This window comes from Lotus japonicus, chromosome 4 (assembly GCF_012489685.1).
Source record: "Lotus japonicus ecotype B-129 chromosome 4, LjGifu_v1.2".
Lineage (NCBI taxonomy): Eukaryota > Viridiplantae > Streptophyta > Magnoliopsida > Fabales > Fabaceae > Lotus > Lotus japonicus.
The window spans coordinates 76069545-76090425 of NC_080044.1; the positions used below are offsets into that span (position 1 = coordinate 76069545).

At 34.1% G+C, this 20881-nt stretch overlaps 3 protein-coding genes across 3 annotated transcripts; 1 reads left to right on the forward strand and 2 right to left on the reverse strand.

The window, feature by feature from the left end:
• The first annotated feature begins 1797 nt into the window (after positions 1-1797).
• LOC130716303 (floral homeotic protein AGAMOUS-like) lies at positions 1798-8083 on the forward strand. The gene is made up of 9 exons (XM_057566508.1): positions 1798-1969; positions 2301-2542; positions 6292-6373; positions 6492-6553; positions 6670-6769; positions 6907-6948; positions 7145-7186; positions 7289-7467; positions 7730-8083. Exons 2-9 carry the CDS (start codon positions 2310-2312, stop codon positions 7731-7733), a joined length of 744 nt encoding a protein of 247 aa, XP_057422491.1. The 5' UTR covers positions 1798-1969; positions 2301-2309; the 3' UTR covers positions 7734-8083.
• A 1884-nt stretch (positions 8084-9967) lies between these two features.
• Positions 9968-13055, reverse strand: LOC130713822 (GDSL esterase/lipase At1g29670-like). Its single transcript, XM_057563634.1, has 5 exons — positions 12633-13055; positions 12273-12397; positions 11110-11349; positions 10454-10712; positions 9968-10375 (listed from the first exon to the last, which is right to left on the reverse strand). The coding sequence occupies exons 1-5, from the start codon at positions 12877-12879 to the stop codon at positions 10173-10175; spliced, it is 1074 nt and encodes a 357-aa protein (XP_057419617.1). The 5' UTR covers positions 12880-13055; the 3' UTR covers positions 9968-10172.
• Positions 13056-15146: 2091 nt separating this feature from the next.
• On the reverse strand, positions 15147-18981 carry LOC130715849 (GDSL esterase/lipase At5g45670-like). Its single transcript, XM_057565980.1, has 5 exons — positions 18622-18981; positions 17247-17371; positions 16700-16945; positions 16036-16291; positions 15147-15702 (listed from the first exon to the last, which is right to left on the reverse strand). The coding sequence occupies exons 1-5, from the start codon at positions 18866-18868 to the stop codon at positions 15479-15481; spliced, it is 1098 nt and encodes a 365-aa protein (XP_057421963.1). The 5' UTR covers positions 18869-18981; the 3' UTR covers positions 15147-15478.
• Positions 18982-20881: the final 1900 nt, after the last annotated feature.

A 20881-nucleotide genomic window follows, 5' to 3' on the forward strand; every position in this document is an offset into this window, starting at 1 on the left:
TCCAATGGTAAAGTTCTTAGTTCTTAGTTCTTAACTCCAAAATAAGAACTAAGAACCTTGCATTGGAGTTGCTCTTAGTTCTTATTTTTGAGTTAAGAACTAAGAACTGAGTTCTTAACCATTGGAGAGGATGACGTGGAGTTCTTAGTTCTTAAAAATAAGAACTAGGTTCTTATATAAGATGTTTTACTTTTGAGTTCTTAGCATAAAAAGTTAATTTTTTTTCTCTTATTCATTTAATTTAAGTTTTAAATTAGCATTTAAATTTAAATCAAAATTATATGAAAATAAAAAAATGAAAATAATAGTATTGTAGGATCGGATAAATAGTGATCGATAAGAACTAAGAACTCATGGTTGGAGCAAAATCTGCAAAGAGTTGCTTAAGCACATGTGGCAGTACGGACCCACATGAATAGTGCTAAGAACTAAGAATTAAGAACTAGCATTGGAGATGCTCTAAGAACTCATGGTTGGAGCAAAATTGCTAGAGAGTTGCTTAAGCACATGTGGCAGTACAGACCCACATGAATAGTGTTAAGAACTAAGAATTAAGAACTAGCATTGGAGATGCTCTTACTTTGATTAATAGTTTCACTTAAGAATTACTAAGTGAATAAATAAGAATATAACATCATTAATAAGCAGAAACAATTCATATATGTTATTTGAAGCCGGTAAGAACATAGTAAATGGTTAATGAAGTCATTCTAGTCCATTTCTCTCGTTTAGTCACTCTTATCTTTTAATCGCTTAATGTTAAATCGCTTTTCTATTGAAATCATCATTTTAAATCATTCTTCGAGTATACAACTAGTTAAGTTAGTACTAAATCCACAATCCATGTGGATTCGATCTTCTATTTCTACATAGCGCTTTTGTACACTTGAAAAAGAGCTAACATTTGGAAGATACAGAAAGAAGATGGCATACATGATTTCTGCCCATATTTTGAAAAAAAAAATGATTATTGAGAAGTTGTAGCAACAAATATTTTTTTCTACTCCTGCTCCTTTCAATTCATGAAGCTCCATCTTCTGAAGTGTGTTCAAGGGAAGGGCCAAGTAAAACTACTTGAAGCATTCAAGATTTGTATATATCGAAATTATAAATGATTTTCTTTATCTTTTTGTTAATAGTAATTAAGCCTATAAATTTTTATGAAATTGTGGCAGAAAAAGTAAGTAAAAGTTAGTGGAATATAAAACAGGGTGTGTCTGCGAATAATAGCTCAAGTGGTAAATAACTGGTGAACATATAGGTTGGAGAGAGGAAGGTTCAAGAATCAAATCCCTAAAAAAGGAAATTTAGCTAATAAAAAAATACTACAAAATAGAGTGCAAAATATATCAAAACCCTTTTCATAACTCTCTATCATGCCCTACGATTCATTCACTCATGATGAGTTTAAAAGAAAAAAGAGAATTGCTAAGGCACAATTCTAAAGGTGTAATATTCCAACTGTATCCTCCGAATAATTACCAGTAAATCGCTAATAGTAACGACACCTTCATATATATTATACACCTATTTTTCACTCAATTTTTTTCTTTCTATCACATCACATCTATCATTTAAATCTATATCTTCCTTTTCTCTCATTAATATTTGGGTATCTTAGACAAGAAGTGGTCTCCAATCATTTGCTATCCTTTTGAAATGCATACCACTCAAACTAAATGGGATAGTGGGGAAAGAAAATAAAAGAAAGGAAAATAAATACGTTAACAAAGTAAATAAAATATAGAAAGATGCATATGAGTATGTTGTTTCAGATGCATAAACCATCAATATTGATGAAAGGTGGTTTCCCCTTTATAAATACCCATCTTTGGCCACTTTCTGATATCTCTCCTTCCACTTCTGCTAAGTGGAAAAGAAGAGAGAAAATAGTATACTACATACAAAGGGCTTGAAACTTTGTGCTCCAATCCTTAATATAAATTGTCTACTTTGTTTCCTTCACCAGGTTAGTGAGCAAAATTGAATCATCATTTACAATCCTCAATCAATGCTTCACCTCTTTTGGTGGCAACTTTTTCACTTGAAACAAAGATTTGCCAACACAAACTCTGCTAGATTTGTAAACTATTACAAGCAAATGAAATTTGGAGCTAAATAGCTAATTATTTAAAAGTTGTGTTGGTGCCTTGAGGCTTTTTGTTATTTTGATTCAATTCATTTTACCTTTTAAGATTCTTCTTGATCAGAAAAAAAAACTAGCTGCAGTAAGACCAGAGACTATTCCTGGTTTTTGTTTTGAGGAAACAAAATTTGGTGACATTTTTTACTTGGTTCAGGTTGCAACAATGAGTTCTCCAAACCAATCCATGTCAGCTAATAATTCTCCTCAGAGGAAGATGGGAAGGGGGAAGATTGAGATCAAGCGGATTGAGAACACAACCAATCGCCAAGTAACCTTCTGCAAACGCAGAAATGGGTTGCTTAAGAAGGCATATGAGTTATCTGTGCTTTGTGATGCAGAAGTGGCTCTCATAGTCTTCTCAAACCGTGGCCGCCTCTATGAATATGCAAATAACAGGTACCCTTCTTTCTTTCTTTCTTTTTTTCCAGTTTTCTTATTGATTTGTTAAAAATGTTTCTGTTACTTCTTTTTTAGGCATACTGAATTTATATTTTCTCTCATGCAAATTCATTTTTCAAAGAAGTTTGAGCACAAAGATCTAATCAATTTTGTTCCTCCCAAGTCATATTGTTTCTTCTATTAGTTTTGGCCTTTTTTCTCCTTCTATGAACTTTCAGAGACAGATAGATCTGTGTCTAACTATGACAATTTTCCTAGTTCTTGGTTTGGTGGGCACATATGTAGATCTGGTGAAACAGATACATATAGAAGCAATATGGTTGTTAGTAGCAACAGGTTATAAGAATTTGGGAAAGTGAAATAAGCCAACCTCTAACTCCCTCTTCCTTTTGTTCATGAACTATCTGTTTCTTTTTTCCTCTTTCCCTTTCTATTATTCCCCTCCTCTCTCTCTCTACCCATCTAAAAGACTATATAAGTGTGTCTTTGTATATTAGTTGAGTTAAAGCACATTCATCAATGTATGTGAAGAGTTTTGTTCATTTTTATCTCGAAATAAGTGCTAATGCTAGTTAGCTTTGACGCCAACCATACCTAAGATACCCTAAAGCAAAGTTAAGAAGACCTAAAACAAATTAGCTGTCATGTTTCCATTACCCAGTCCATTTCAACCCCTTGCCATTTCCTTAATAACAAGTCAGTTAGACATAAAAGCACACTGCAGTAAGTTTCAATAAATTGTCAATGACTTAAATAGAAATTTTTGAACTAGCACAAAAAATGGGAAGGGTTAGGGTTTGTAAAAGCCTAAAAACTAGTTCCTCTCATATTCTGCAAAATTTCTAACCCAGCCCTACAAAATCTGATCAGAAAACACTGGCCCCTTCTTAAAGTTTTTGATCCATTCCTAAATTGAACTGAAAAAATCTCCTAAATCTAACTTTCATCCACGTGCAACATCTCAACCTAGGTAAAAATATATAAACCTAGAAATTAGGGTTTTATTAATTAGATTCTATTACATGAATTTGACAGCAAGTAATAATCAGGCAAAAGACAAAAAAGAAAGAAAGAAACCTTTTTGCATAATATAATAGTTAGAACTTAGAAATGATGTCAAAAACACAATTTTTCTCGTTTAATAACTTCCCCATCCGTTTTAGGAAATGGAGTTAGGTAATGCAGGGTTAGGGCTTTAAGGGCTACACACACTAGGATTTTGTTTTTGTCTTGGTTGGAAGAATCTTTGGTCACGTCACACGTGATTAAATTATTCATTTTTTCAGTTTCTTGACATTGGACAGGAGAGTTTATGTCACCATTTCTATACTTGGATACCTCTTTAAATCTGAATCCTAAAGTTTTAGCTTCTCTATGGCCCTTACATTACACTACTAACACTAGAAACCCCCTCTCTAGGAAACTTTCTCTTTCTTTCCCTTCTCTCCTCATAGGGTAAAAATCCTTTTACATGGATTGGAAGCAGTGAAAGAGAGTGATGAGGCAATGAAGAGGATCCAAACTGGCATATCATAACTGTGAAAGTTATGGACTGAGAAAGAAAAAGAAAAGGGTTTTCTAAGCTTAATGGGTGTCTGTGTGTGTGAAGTGAGTGAATGAGTTAACGTACGACAACTTGAGAGAGCCAATGGGAGAGTTCTGAGCATCTTGGTTTCTTTCATGCAATGGGAAGTGTACATACAACTCTAGCTGCTTCTGCTGCTTTTGCAGTAGCTGAAATGGACGGCTGTGATGCAAGCAGACTCTCAGAAACAGACAGAAAAGACTGAAAAGAAAAATAAGGGAAATCTATTATAGATCCTTCAAGATTTAAAAAAACTTGCACACCATATTGATTTGATCTCAATAGACATCCAAAGAAGGCAAACGCTTTTTAAACACTTCATCATTTTTCCTATATTTTTTTTAATCATATTTATCATATGAGTGCGCTATTATTTTATACGATTCAGCATAATTTATATTTTTTTAAATATAATATAACAACCCGAAACAGAAAATAGTTTGTTCATTATCTTATATCACATTAATTTCTTATTTTCTTTTCTTCTTGTCTTATTTTAGTTATTTGTTAAATGATTACAATATGCGGTTGTGTATACAACACATTTCATTTGATTTTTGTAGAGTTAAAATTAAAAGTTGAAAAATATCAAATTTAATGTTTTTCATAATGCTTATAAGAAAAATGTATTTCATAATATTAAATGATGCATTTCAAAATAATTATTACTTTAGACTAATTCTTATGTGGTGTATATAAATGAAATTTGCATTTTGATACTAATAAACAAGGACAACCCTATAAATTAAGGTTTGAGCCTTTGAGGTTTACAATGGTCTATGTCAAAAAAAAAAAAAGGTTTACAATGGTCAAACCAATCACATTGTGGGAACCGATGCCAGCGTGACAGGAGCAGCCAATCAGGGGCTCGAGAAAATTAAGGTTTCGATTGATTGACAAAGAACTTTGACGTCTATGCCTTAGTAGTGAGATCATCTGATGTTTACTTTTTAAGATTACGTTTAAGATTCAGTACTGAGTTAAAGTTGGATGATTTGACCATCAACCACAAACCATGTCTATATATGGTTAATCTCAAACTCATTCCTTCACTCCCTTTTGTATTTTTCTTTCCATTTATGCACAAAACAAGAAATCGAGTTAGGCACATTGGTCTTCTAGTTTAATGAGGAATCTATATAGACTTGGTAAAATGTGAAATATGATGATGTAAAATATGCAATGAAAGGAAAATTAAGAAAGAACTAATGATGCAGTTCTCCTACTGATGTTTAGCCGTATAAGGAAAATAATTTGGAGTTCCAAATTAATTTTTTTTGGCTCAGTTCCATTTTGGATCGCTTACTGTAGATTGTGTTTGATTTTGGCCCAAATAATCTTTTTCCAGCTAATAAAATTCCCATACTTTTAATATTACATAAATTTTGAAATTCTCTCAATTTTCTTATGTATAAAATTATTAATTTTTTTTTAAAATATTTTAGAGTTTATAATACATTAGATTTTAAAAATAAAAATAGTAATTATAAGAGGACTAAAGCCACACATAATCCAAATTATGATGAGAATTAAAAGTACAATTATAAGTCTTATTTTTTTCACATTAGGGTAAAGGATACAAAATAGATAACTTGGATGACCATAGATGGGGGCTCAATCATAACCCCCGACAATTAAAGTCCTAAAAAATATCTCTACTAATCTTGAATTGTAGTTTTTAATTAGTGATCAGTGGGAAAATAACCCTCTTTAGTATAAATTAACAACATTGAAGGGAAAAAAAAAAAACTATTGGTTGGGTCCACCATTTGGGTGCTGACTGTGTGACGAAAGAGTTTCATGGCTATTGGCAGTAGGAATATCTTGATTTTTTTTGAAAGTAGGATATCTCAATTAAGATAAAAAAAAAAAAGAATGAACTCAACAAGCAATGATCTTTCGTAGAGGTCTCAGGTTTGAGGTTCAATGGATGCAGCTGCATTGAATATTTGGTAAAGAAAGCTTTGCCGCTTATAATGATCTTACCCGGCTAGAAATTGCGATAGAAATTCAACAAAACCAAAAATAAAAGCATGCAATCATCTTTTATGCTGATTAGAATTCATAAATCTTCTTCCCTTTATTATATGCCCTTGCTGAACCATTTAGCATACCAATTCACAATGAACTGTAAAGTGTATATATATTATCATTATTTCAGTGTCAAAGCATCTATTGAGAGGTACAAGAAAGCATGTTCAGATTCTTCTGGAGGTGGATCCACTTCTGGGGCTAATGCTCAGGTATTCACTGTTCATTCTCTATATTTTTTCCAGTGTGATAAAATTGCAATGTAGGAAACTGAGTGTAAAATTAATGAATAAACTAACCCTTTTAATAACCATGATTGCACAATCTCAGTTTTACCAGCAAGAAGCTGCCAAACTGCGTGTCCAAATCAGTAACCTGCAGAATCACAACAGGTAAGTTGATTTAGTTTTGCAAGTACAAGGACAAGAAAAATTACTGTAAATTAAAGAAAAAATGAAAAATGAAAAATGAAAAATCATTTTAGTGATGAAAATATTTGAAATTGCAGGCAAATGCTGGGTGAGGCTTTGAGCAACATGAATGCCAGGGATCTCAAAAACCTTGAGACAAAATTAGAAAAAGGAATTAGCAGAATTCGATCCAAGAAGGTTTTCTTTTAATAACATTAAGATTCTTATCATGTTTGAAACAATAGATAATGTGATAATTAAGCTGATAACTTTTTCTTTCTGATTTTGTCCTTCATCTTCCTTTGTTTGTGCTAATTCCCGAACATCATCATCAGAACGAGATGCTATTTGCAGAAATCGAGTATATGCAGAAAAGGGTAAATGTGCTCCTTGTATTCATCTTTTAAGATTTTAAGTCCAATTTTTGCTTACAATTTTCATGTTCAGCATTAATCAATTGAGTCATTGCAGAAAGGTTATATAGAATGTGTATAAGAGCTACATATTTTGTTAGTGCATTTTACAAGATTAATTTGTTCTAAAATGGGTAGCTAAAATGTACATTTGATGCAGGAGATAGACTTGCATAATAGCAATCAGCTTCTTAGAGCAAAGGTCTGTTAGTGTCTCTCTGTCCTTAATTTCTTCACATGCTTTTTTAAATGTGTGATGTTTGTTGTATTATTAAAGGTTTATGAATTTTTTTTTGTGGTGTAGATAGCAGAAAGTGATGAGAGGAAGAACCATAACTTTAACATGTTGCCTGGAACCACAAACTTTGAATCTCTGCAGCAATCTCAGCAGCCCTTTGATTCTCGCGGTTTCTTCCAAGTGACTGGATTACAACCCAATAACAATCAGTGTGCAAGGCAAGACCAGATCTCACTTCAATTTGTGTAAGCTTCTTCTTCCTTTCTAGGCTCACATTCATTCATTCTCTAATCTCTATATAACTTTCTAGCTAAAAGTAGTTTTTTTTTCAATTCCATAAGTGTTACATCAATAGTTGTTACTACTTCCGTTCCATAATGTTTGTTGTTTTAACCGTTTTTCTTTTTTTTTTCAAAATTTCTGTTGTTTTTATAATGAAGAAGACAATGGTTTTATGCATAGACATGAAATCTAATTAGTCCATTCCCTTTTCTTACTCCTGTGCAGTTGATGTGTTTGTGCTTAAGAAGGCAAACACTTGTGTAATTTGGCATCTAGTATATGAAAGCAGCTGCCTTATAAAGGAAATATAATCAGAGCTATGTGGAGGGGATTTATTAGGTGTTGCCCTTAGAACTATGTACTATAAGCTACCTTGCATCTATTGTGGAAGTTTGTAGAGTTGTTTGTGATAAAAATGTTTGTTATGAGATATTAAGGTTTGTAACTAGACAAATTACAAACTCTGCAATAAGCTACAAATATAGACTATTTTATTCATAAGCATTACTTTGCTAGTGTATCTTTTTTATAAATTGAGTTGGAAGTCTGTTCATGTATTGCATTCAACTGATATTTAAATAAATACACATCAAAACAAGTTTGGCTCCCTGAAAGTTTTTGATGGGTAGTCTTTCTTTTTGGACAAGATTTGTAGTCTTTTTTAAAATTTCAAAACTGAGGTTATTTACAAATTTGTTGGGCTGAGTGGCGCTCATGCCCAAAATGATTCTTGAAATCTAAAAAGTGTTAGACTATAACTTAAGTGTGGAGTGATCTAAAAATGCCCATTTTCGACTTCCAACATCCCGCTTATAGTGTATTATTTTCACCTTCAACTTACTCACATGGGACTTCTAGTTTCAACACTTCCCCTAAAGTTCAACTACTTTGTCAGACATGGTACTCAAGTGAAACCTTAGGGCTCGTTTGGCACGCCGTATTAGGCATGATAGTATAAGCTTATACAATACATTATGAGTTTATCCATTGTTTGGTGATGACATTGTATTGTATAAGCTTATCCATCAAAGTCCCCTTATACGTTAAAATGACGTATTATTTAATCCATCATGTGAGTGATGGATAAGACATGATAAGGTTGCGACGTATAAGTCACCATCACCACCACCCTCTATTGCTGCCAACTTACACCACCATTGGCACCACCACCACCACCACCACCATCCGATCACCGCCGCCGCCGCCACCACCGCCCTACCGTCACCACTGGTGTTGCCACCACCACCACCACCGCCGCCCTACCGCCACCACCACCATAATCGCCGCCACCACAACCCTATCGCCACCACCACCATAATCGCCGCCACCACCGACACCACAACCACCACCCTATCGCCACCACCACCACCACCACCATTGCCTCCACCCTCCACCGTCACCACCACCCTACTAAGCCGCCACCGCCTTACTACCACCACCACACTCTATCGTCGCCAACACCACAACCACCATCGCTGCCACCACCGCCACCACCGATGTTGCCGCCACCGCCACCGCCCTACCGCCACCACAACCACCACCCTATCGCCACCACCACCATAATTGTCGCCACCACTCTATTGCCACCACCGACACCACAACCACCACCCTATCGCCGCCACCACCACCACCATTGCCTCCACCCTCCACTGTAGCCGCCACCGCCTTACCACCACCACCACCACCCTATCATCACCACCACCACAACCACCATCGCTGCCACCACCACCACCAACCTATCTCCACTGTCACCACCACCGCCACCAACACCAACCTACCACCATTGCCACCACCACCACCAACCTACCACTACTTCCATCACCACCGCCACCACCGTTATAATCACCTCCATATTTGATTTTTATTTTATATCATTATTCAATACTTCATTAAACATAAAATTGCATTAATTTAAACGATATGGTAAATTATACAGTGTATGTCCAAACGCTGTATAGTATAAGAAAATTATCAGGGCTTATACTATCAGGCCTAATACTATCAGGCCTTATACTATCAGGCCTTATACTATACGTCACACCAAACGGGCCCTTAAAAACCATGTCGGTGTGGATTTGTTCTATTTATGTCTGAACTTGAGCACTTGGATGACCCAAAGCTTTGATTTTAGTTGATAGTTTTTTCACTTAGCCTGCAGTAATTTTTTTCAACAATTATATTTTACCTCCACTTGTTTGAAATGTGGGCCGCTGAGTCATTTAGTCTCAGTTGAGTGGTACGGAGCTTAAAATCATTCTTCAAGTCTAGGAGTATTGGGCAATAGATTGGTTGGGTGGTCCAAAAATACCATAAAACATTTTGGGCTTCCAACATCTCATTTATAAACTATTGTTGTTTTATTGACAAAAAAAAAACTATTGTTTTGATCTTCAACCCACCCACATGGGACTTGTAGTTTCAACAAAATTTAATTCAATCTTTTTCCAAAAAAAAAAACAAAATCTAACTATTATTAACAACTATGCAAATGGGAATGAGGAAAAAGAGGTTATTGACCAACATGTGTTTGCAAACTAAATTACAGCTAGTGATCAATTGATTGCAATATGCTCCAATAAGATTATCAGAAGTTTCCAATTTTGAAACTTTTGAATGAATACATCAGTTATTAAACATGGAGGAAAGAGATTATGAGATTCCATCTTCTCTACAACTTAACAAGATTACTAATGTCCATTGGATAAGCATAGGATGGAATTGGAGCATTATAAGCACCTCTTGCAGTGAGCTGGTTGATAAACTCAGAAGGATGAAATTCATCAAAAAACGCATGAAGATTTCTGTCCAGGCATGGTTCCTCCTTAGGGATACACTGCCCGTTCGACCCCACTCTGCAGCATACAACAATATCTGAAATCCACACGCCACCAACAAAAGTTAGTATCAAATAGTAAGCAATATATTAAGAAGAAGAAATTGCTTACATACCTGCTAATGACCAGTCATTTGATTTGCTTTGGTCTGAGATCACAGCACTGTTAATAAAGATAAATTTGGAATCAGGAAACTCATTATTAAATCTATCAACCAGTGCTTTAAGCTTGTCATTAAAAATGAGTGCTGCTTTGTTCTCATCATCTACACATATTGACCCACTTTTCCCATGAATGACAATTTCATGTGGAACACAGCCTAGAAGGTTCAACCCAATCAAAGCAAACTTTCTTGCTCCAGATTCGTGCAAAGCCTGTACCAAAAAAAAATTAAAATTAAGCATATAACATGGACTTGCAGCATTCAAAATGAGGCACAGTCACTACCGTCAACAAATTAAAATCATTGAATGAAGATCAGACAACCTAAATGTAATCATTATAAATTGAAATTAAAACATGAAGTTAAAATTTAAACCGCCGACCTCATTCGACATGACGACTACAATTAATTTAATGACGGCAGTCACTGCACGCTCAATTGTTTTTTTATGTACACTTGACCCAAATCCCTTATATACCTCTTATATCTTTCTCTTCTATTGGTATTCTCGTCTGTCTTTGAATATTGTTGTATTTGGGAGTGTTAACCAAACTTTATTTTCATGCACCTTATTGTAAATAAGGTCCAATAAAGAAAGGTCTTATTACCTTTAGATGTGTTGAGTATTCTTGGACAAGAATCTCAGCATACCGATCAGGAGAAAGCTTTGAGTTTGATGGGTAATGCTCTGGCAAAAAGTAATTGTTTAGGTAATCGTTGCTGCCTATATTCACATAATATAAGCACTTATTTAGGTGTTGTTGCGCTTTATTTCCAAGTTTCTTGCCGATTTGAGAAACAATGCCTTTGTGATTTTGTACCTGCAATCCTAAGCTGATGTCCTTACCCTGCCATGACAACATATATAAATTTGTGATCAAATAGATTACATATATCATACAAATCAATGAATCATTATCACTCAAGTAATTAATTCACTATTTTTAGCTAACCGACCCTTTATGAAATGTGAATTATATTGTCAACAGTTCAATTATTAATCATAATATTTTTATTTAAATACACTTTTGGTCCCTCTAATTTTGACTCTTGATGATTTTAGTCCTTTAATAAAAAAATGAGAATTTAGTCGCTCGACTTTTAATTATTGAAAATCAAGTTCCTCTGCCATTATTATTCTACTTAAAAATCTCAAATTCTTATTTTCTAAGAACAATCTCATAAATTAAATTAATTTGATCATTATAGACATTATTCATATCAAAACTCACTAATTAAAAGATTAATATTCGTTAAAAATTGAAAAATCTCGATTTCTCACATCTTAATCTCATCTTCAAAGTCCTTTCAATTTTAACTAATTTTCACTAATTTTTAGATTTCAAACTTTTAAAATTATATCATATACCAAATTTCATCATAAACCCTAAAATATTTGTAAAAGATGTAAATTTATTGATTTTATGACTATGAAATTTGGGAGAAAGACCAAATTTTTGCTTAACCTAAAAAGTAGAGCAACTTGGTTAGCTAAAAAACAACTAGGGGACCAAAATCATGTATATTCTATAATAAGGGAATAAAAATATGTCACTTATAAGCCCATAATTTTTACCACACTAGCAAATATGCTTATGTATCAACAATAATATCATTCCAAATTTGATATTATCATATAGTACTATATAAACACAATCACTAGATGCTTTTCTTAAGTATTCAAATATATAGTATTCTTAATTTTTTTCATTCATTAACTCTTTGAATCATAATTTGCACAAAGCCTAAAGTGTAAGAGCTTAACTCATACCAAGTGTGTTCCTGTTTCTTTGCGAATTCCTGCTGCACCAGATGCATAATTAACACCTAGAAGTATGTTTGAACCACTGGTATTTGCATGAGGTGGGATAAAATTGTCAAAACCCAAAAGTTGGGCTGCAAAAATAGCATTGTAAGTTAAATATCACATCTCCATTTTGATCACACTACAATTAAAAATGACACATCTCCTTTCATTTCCATTGGTCATAATTCAAACCCTCCTTAATAAAATTTTAATGTAGGACCATGAAACAAAGCAATTTGTATATTTGGATCAACTTCTATTTCATTATAGCTAATTATGAAATTTAAAAGTTGCTCACAAAAAAACTGAGTCTAAGAAACTCACTGATTATGTCAGCTGACGTACGGCCATTAGTAAATCTTCCAGTAGGGCCAGCAGGAAAATCAATCCCATAAGGCAAGTAATTAACCTTGGCATCGGTAGCTAGGTTGTTGTTGTTTCCACTATCAGACAAAGAGTCTCCCAAGATGAAAAGACAAGGTACTTGAGGCTCCCCAAGAACACAATGTTGCATGTATGTTGTACTCAAGAATAAAAGCACCACCAACCATAACTTAGTCTCACAACACATATCAAAGAAGAAGAAAAAATATGAAGAAGCAAAAGTTGGAATTGGTCCTGATCTAAAATAGTTTTAGCCCACGCCCAAGATGGGAATGGTTACAAGTGTAACTCAATATATAGAGAAAGAGATCAGAGAGTATGACCTATTTTTATGTGGAAGGCCACATACTGATTCCACTGAACGAATTTAGTGCATATACAAATAACTAGAGCCTACAAAATCTTGTATATCTAAGAATATTTCAAGAGCTTTTCAAAATATTATTTATAAAAAAAAATCATGAGATTGATTCCTTGATTTATTATAGTTTTTTTCTTTTTTGGTGAACATTTTATTATATGTTTTTAATTAGATTAATTAGTTTCAGTTTTAGTTTTTATTCTTTCTTTTTCTCTCATAGAATGAATCCCTTAATTTTTTATTATCTAGGAGAGAAATCTTTGAATTGATGACAATCAAGTGTAATAAATATTTATTATTTTAATGGTAGATGACCGCCAGAAAACATCCGACACTAAAATTCATTTTTTTAGTGGCTAGACAGCCCTTTAATTAAATAGATACAGCCAGATTGAGTGTGATATCTCAACAAGTAAAATCATTCAGAAAATGGTATTGTTATTTTTCATTACTTTTCTAATTTCTGCTTAAAGGGAATCAAACCGTTTTCTCTTTTTGGCTTCATTCGTTGTCTACTTGTCTTTAACTCCTCTGCCGAGCACTTCTTCCTATTATAGATACCGAATTGCCATTAGAGCATGATTACAGAAAATGGTTAGCCAAGACAATAATCTTTCATGTATTCAAGAAATTTTGGCCAAAATTAAACCTTCTATTCTATATCAGGATCTATCCGTCCCCGAGGGTTAGCTCAAGGGGTAAGATCTATGGGACATAAGGGTGGGGAGGGGAAGGTCCAGGGTTCGAATCCTGGAAGGGAACTTTGAAGGGAATTTCTAACTTACTAACAACTAACCACTAACATTTGTCTATCAAAAAAAAAAATCAGGATCTATCCCCAGACAGCTAGTGCTTTTTTTTTGGTATTGTTCGTAAAAAGAAAAGAAAGAAACGGGAAATTCGAGCTAAGGTCCCACGAATGAGATACACATGGCATCAGCCAACAACAGCAAACTCATCCCCGCCAACGGCTGCTCAATAGTAACAAGCGCATGATTCTGCTGCGCTCCATATTTAGCCAAGAAATCAGCACAAGGGTCCCGGAGAGTGTGATACAGATTAACCTGTCAAGCACGACCCAAAAGATTCTTAATATCCCAAATGACTAAATGAGGAAGCATACAAGTGCCTCAGCAAGGGATTCGAGCTTACAAGATTCATAGCCTCAACAGAATCAGACTGACATTCCACTAGCTCCACAGTCCCAGCTAGTGCTATATATTTTGAAGAAAAGACCAAATCAAAGTTCAGAACAATGAAAACATTCACCAAAATGCATGGAATCCACACAAAGAATCTTTTTTCTTCAATTTTTATTGTGTCCATGTAGAATTATAGTTTTTTAGTTCAAGTATTTCTTTCTTTACATTAAAATGTTTTTAGCTGCCGATGTCAGGTCACCCAATTATTTAAGGGTGTATAATTTTTCAAAATCAAGTGCAAAAGGAAGTAATTATTTCATGGGCTTTTATAGCATTCAGCACCGGTTCAGTTCATCACTCGTTCGGTGGCGGAGACTAAATGTCTAACATGTCATTTCAGCTAGTTTAGAACTTATTTGACTAGCTTATTACTGTGAATTAGCTATGAGAATAGTAAATTCACTACATAGATTTCTTTGAAGATGTCCACCATGCATTTGATGGAATAACCATATGAAAAGGGGATTTTTGAAGCATGCGAATTTCAGGGTGTATTTGTGCCAACTTTTTCTTTTCTTCAACTCACCACTTTGTTTCCCATCAAGGTTTCAAATGTGATAGCTAACAGTCTAACACTCATTATTGTTGTAACCATAATTAGTAAACCCCAAAACTTGACAAGTCCAATTCTTTAGTTTGATGAGCTTTCTTACACCATGTTACTGATGTTTTTCTCAGAAAGGATGTTAAGCATGAAGTGTCTTAGCCATCATGGTGGAGCTATAATAAACTAGTTATGGTTAATCCTTTCTCTACTTAGTAACTAAGATGATTATAAATTAAGCGGAACATGCAGGACTATTGGAATAATTCATTTTAAAAATGTTTGATTTAAAATAACTTTCTTAGGAAGAATATAATTTTTTTTTTTTGACAAGCGGAAGAATATAATTGTTTTACTCAACTCATGATTAAATAGGTCCTACATGTCATTAATAATTTGCTTTGTTCTCACTCACTCACTCACTCAGCCAACAAGGTGCTATATATCACAATCAATGTGCAAACTTCCAAAACTTCAACACAAACTACTATTACACTTGTACTTATGTCTTTGAATCCATAAACATTTAGCAAATGAATAGGTAACAAAAAGAAAGAAACTTCTAAGACTTATGCCTCAAGAGAAACAACACATTCCAAGAACATTTAAGTGCATGTGGATGTAGCACACAGCTTTGAAGCCACTAGATCCATCCATGCATGTCTGTTCACAGATCTGATCAGATCTGAGCTAAGCGTTTAATATCAATAGGATAAGCATCAGATGGAGATTGAGCACTGTAAGCTCTCTGTGCAATAACAACATTCCCAGCCTCACTAGGATGAAAAGCATCCCAAAACAAGTACTCCCTCCTGTTCTCGCATGGGGTTTGCATTGGCAGACATGTGATTTGACCATTGTTCCTTCCTACCCCACAACACCCTTCATTTGTATTACTGAAACCTGAAAATTTGATGTACAAAACAGAGCAACAAGTAATCCATGTGTGTTAATTTCTTCTCAAGAAATGACAATAATCATGACAAAAAAAATGCTATTTAGGGATTTAGGTTCGGGTAGTCAGGGAAATCCTACAGTCACATATTCAAGGAATCTGAACCGTTCAATTAAGAATTGTCGGCTCATATTTGATCAAGATCCGTTGACGGAGATAAACTTATAATTTGAGTCATATGATCTTGATCGAACAACAAAAATCCCTTGACAATGTACATTTAGGAATTCTCAAACCGCAGGCAATCCAAATTTGCTTTTTAGTGGGGAAAAATAAATTACCATAGGTTGCAGGGTTGGCTATAATATCTTGAAAGATACCATAAGCATTTATGTAGATGACTCTTGCATCTGGCAACTGATTGTTAAATTGATCAACAACTGACTTCAATTTGTTGTTGAATATTTGGTTAGCATCATTGATATCTGACACACATGTTCTTCCATCTTGGCTGCGTTGGGCCAATTCATTTGGGCTGCAACCTATTTGACCAATCCCAAATAGCACCATTTTCCTTGCTCCAAAATTATACAGAGTCTAATACAAACAAAAACAGTCAATTGGGTATCTGACTAACACATCTTCAAACCATAATCATTTATTGACGTTATTACTGAAAATGGTTATATATTGATCAACAACTGACTTCAACACATCTTCAAACCACCCTTGACAATGTACATTTAGGATGATAAAATCATAAAAGGAAATGGATTATATACAGTCAATTTTATTGCATTCAAGGAATCTCCGTAATTGGGTGAAAATCGGACGGCTCAGAGAACATGTTTTACATCTGATTTGTTACACTCGAAAGCTGAACCATCCGATTCTCATTCTACGGTAGAGATCCCTTGATTGCAGTGGCTGCATTAAAAATTGAATGCAATCAAGCCGGAACCGGTGATAAAAAGGAAGTGGCGAAATAGAGAGCTATAGACTAACCTGAAGTTGTTCAGTATATGCTTGAATAAGAACATCAGCATACTGATCTGTTGTGTACTGCCTGCTGGTGGAATAGAATTGAGGCATGAAATAGTTGTTTAGGTAATCATTGCTACCCAATCCAATTGAGTAAATGCACTTGCTCAAGTAATTTGCAGCTTGATCCTCATTTCCTAGTATATTCACCACCTGGGACACTGTGCTTTGGTAATTTTGCACCTGCCCACTAAAGCTAATTCTCCCTCCCTACAAACAGGTGAAACAATTCAAAATATTAACCAAATGGTTAGCAAATAAATGAAAAAAAAATGATTCTCCATAAAGTAAAATAGTGGGCGATCATGGGCGCAACGGTAAGGTTGCTACCAGTGACTTTGCGTTCACAGGTTTGAGTCATGGAATCAGTCTCTTGCAAAAATGCAAGGTAAGGCTGCTTCCATTAGATCCACAAAGTGGGTGCAGCCCCTCCTTGGACCTGGCGCATTGTGGGACCTTAATAGCACCAGGTTTGGCCTTTTTTCATAAAGTAAAATGAAGCTATTGTTACCAGTTGCTGCCCAGTTTCCTCTCTAATTCCAGCAGCTGCAGATGCGAAATTGACTCCTCTGAGTATGTCATCCCCGCTTGTTGATACATAGGGTGGTATGAAATCATCAAATCCCAAAAGTTCCGCTGAAAATTTTCAACAGATAGTTAGACAAGAGTAAGAGTTTTCAAATTGTTTGTGAAAATTTGTATTTAAGTCATTACCTGGATACAGAAGTGGCGGAACTAGAAATTTTAGGAAGCCTAGGCAAATTTTATGATTAAGTCCCTAAACTTTGTCTTTCCTTATAAATTTGTCTTTTCTCTATTTTTTTTTGGGTCAAAAAAACCTACCTAGTCCAAAGAAATTTTCATTTTTTTTTCTTTGAGCCAGGGCATTGGACCTACCAAGCCCTGTGGTAGGGTTTAGGGTTGTGGTAGGTCCGCCCATGGCAGTTAACATATTATGTTCTAATTAACATGCTAACTATCGTAAATATAGGTGTATTGTGCATAAAAGTTATGCAAGAACTAATTATATGTAATGGAATATCTCCTAATTTTCCCTGGTTGCTGTTTGATTTTACTAAATCAGAACATCTGGATCTAGCTGTGAATTCTTGCTTATTGGTGTTCTTTCTTTCTATATTTGTATTTCCACACCCCACTGTCATAAATTGCATACTGAATGCCGCAAAACAGGCCCATGTGCATGGAACTTAAGGGACCTCAGTAGGTGTGACTAGAGTCAGAGAGTAGCACCAAAAGCAGTGTTTAGTTCTATTCTACTCACTGACAAGTAATAACTGCATGTTGCATATTTTTTATTTTCACTGGTAAAAAGACTCATGCATCTTAAAAACTTTCCAACTAATAAAGTGAATGCAAATATGCAATACATGTATTTAATTAAATGCTTCTAGTTAAACTTGAGTATCTGATGGTTGAAAACAGGAAAGAATACAAAATACCAAAATATTAGTATAATGCATGTCAAGGCAGTCAAGTTAATAAACCCCAAATCCTTGGGTCACATTTTCCTGGCCTAAATTCAATGCAGGAATTACTCCATAACTCTTTGATCAATATTAGATGGTTAAAATTTAAAAAGACAGATTATATAACTAAAATTGATTTTCAATCTAAACCATTTGATCTTCATCAGACGGCTATGAAGCTATGACTGCAGTGAATTAAGAAAAATGTGACTGAAGGGAAATCGAATCTGCCGGTGCATGCATGTAAAGTAGTTAAAGACAATAGAATACTAAGTACTATTTTTCTGTGGGTTTATTAACAGCATAATGGAGGTGTTCTCTATGCTCAAGTAACATATATATGCATGCAATTTTGGTAAGATAACAACAATTAAGAAAGTGTGAGATTGACAAGCTTACCAATTACATCAACAGTAGTTTTCCCATTGGAAAACCTTCCAGAAGGTCCACCAGGGAAGTCAATCCCATAAGGCATGTAATCTGCTCTAGCCAAAGATCTGAGCGCATTGTTGTTCCCATTGTCCACCAAAGAGTCACCAAAAATGAAGTAGCAGGGTACTTGTGGTGCAGCTCCAACCCAACCACCCCACAAACCAAGAACCATAACCAGCATTGCCACCACCATCATATTAACATTGAGATCCATTGCTGCTATTGAAGCAAGAAATGGTACTTGATAGAGGGGAAGTTAAGAGTTGGAGTGAGCTATGACTAGGTGGATAGGGAGGGTGTGAGTGAATGAATGAGGAGGTTGTGACATGAGTGCATGAGTATAAATAGTAGAAAGGTGAATAAATAAAGCATGGTTTTGGGAATAGGTTTTAGCCTTTTACAGTTGGGAGTGTTAGCTAGGTGCATTAAATTGACGCGGATAGAATGTGAGAGATGGAATGAAATGGCTCCACTAGCTACCTCATTCATCTCCTCTGCTTCACGGATGTGATCTGTCTTAAATGTTGAATTGCATTTTGCAGTGAGCATTGTAATTTGCAACCAAGACTCATGAACGTGTTGAAACATTTATTCATTATTAATGAATGTGTACAGTAAATGTACAAGCGGATAGATAACTACTCTCTATTTTTAACCAGTGTATCAACCGTCAATAAAAGTGACTAATCCTCTCAATGTGGTTTCTCATACTAAACAAAACTAAATTATTAACTACAAAATAAGGGTTCGGAGGAAGAAAAGTGAGGGCGAAGAGAAGGGAAGAGAGAGCGAGGGTGAGAAAGAGGAATGCTTGGTGAGAAAAATTTGAGGGAAACTGTTCGCGATAGTGAGAAAGAGGATTCGAGAAAGAGTAATGGCCGGCATGCATTTACTTATTACCAGCCAATCATCAATTGCCAACACATTTTATATTTCGCATGCCGACAATCATGCCATTGCCGCTATAGAAGTGTCGCTAAAAGCGATATTTGCGGTAGTGTGTGTTTCATTCTCATCTATATATATATATATATATATATATATATAAATAAAGGAGACTTGAGTTTTTTGCACTCCTTTACATTAAATGCATTAAATAGTAACGCATTTCTTTTGTATTAATACCTTTAATAATAAAATTAAAACTAAATAAAATTTCTTAAGTCATAATCTATTCAACTACCTACTAATTTGTAAAAGTCACTTTGAACATTTGTATGAAATACAAGTCACTTTAAACCTTTGTATGAAAGACATTAAATTAAAATATTAAAAATGAATTAAGTTGTTTAATTCATTAGCTATTTGTATTGTTACTCTGGGAAAGGTTCATTTTTAATTAATATATATTTTGGTTTTTCCAAAAAAAAATATAAAACTCAGTTGAAAGTTTGTTACAAATACATTAAGAAATAAAAAAATTCATTTTATATTATATACATTAAAATAAAAACAAATCACCAAAATTTACAACGCAATATGTTAATCAACTACCAACTAATTTCCGTGTTTGTTGTATAAGGTAGAACATGACACAACACTTTAGTTCTTTAAAAAAGTGTGAAACAAAAAATAATGAAACACACACTCTAATAAAAAAAATTACACTGATGTTAATCAACCTAAAAATTACATTGATAAAACTACTCATATATAACTAACATGTGAAATTTTTTAGTTATATAATGATAACAAATATTAAAAATAATTTATATAAATAAATATCTTAATATATAAAAAATTGATTTGAAAAAATATGTGTGGATGCTTGATTTCCCTTAAGCAATGTCTCAGGTTCGAGTTTTGTGGATGAAAAAACTTGGCTGAAAGAGTTAACTCCATGATGTGAAAATTTTCGGCTCGAGCAGGATTGCCTATAAAGGATGATTATTCAGAGGATACATGTAAGCCCAAAAAAAGAGTTATAAAATATTTGTTTGTGGTAGGAAGTTTAATATGAGTTAATATAATGATTTTAAAATATTTGTTTACTTTTAAAAAAATCAAAAAATATATGTGTCATAATATTTTTATTTTTTAATTTAATTAACGTAAAAAAAAATCATTAATACATCAAGAAGTAAAATCGTCCTACATTTGTATTAAAATACATGAACCAATAGCAAAGATTTTAACAATTTTTTGATAATCTGATTTTAATTTTCTGGGTTTTAAAGAAGAGTGATTAAGAAGATGATGAAGATATGGAAAGAAGAGATAAAGAGGA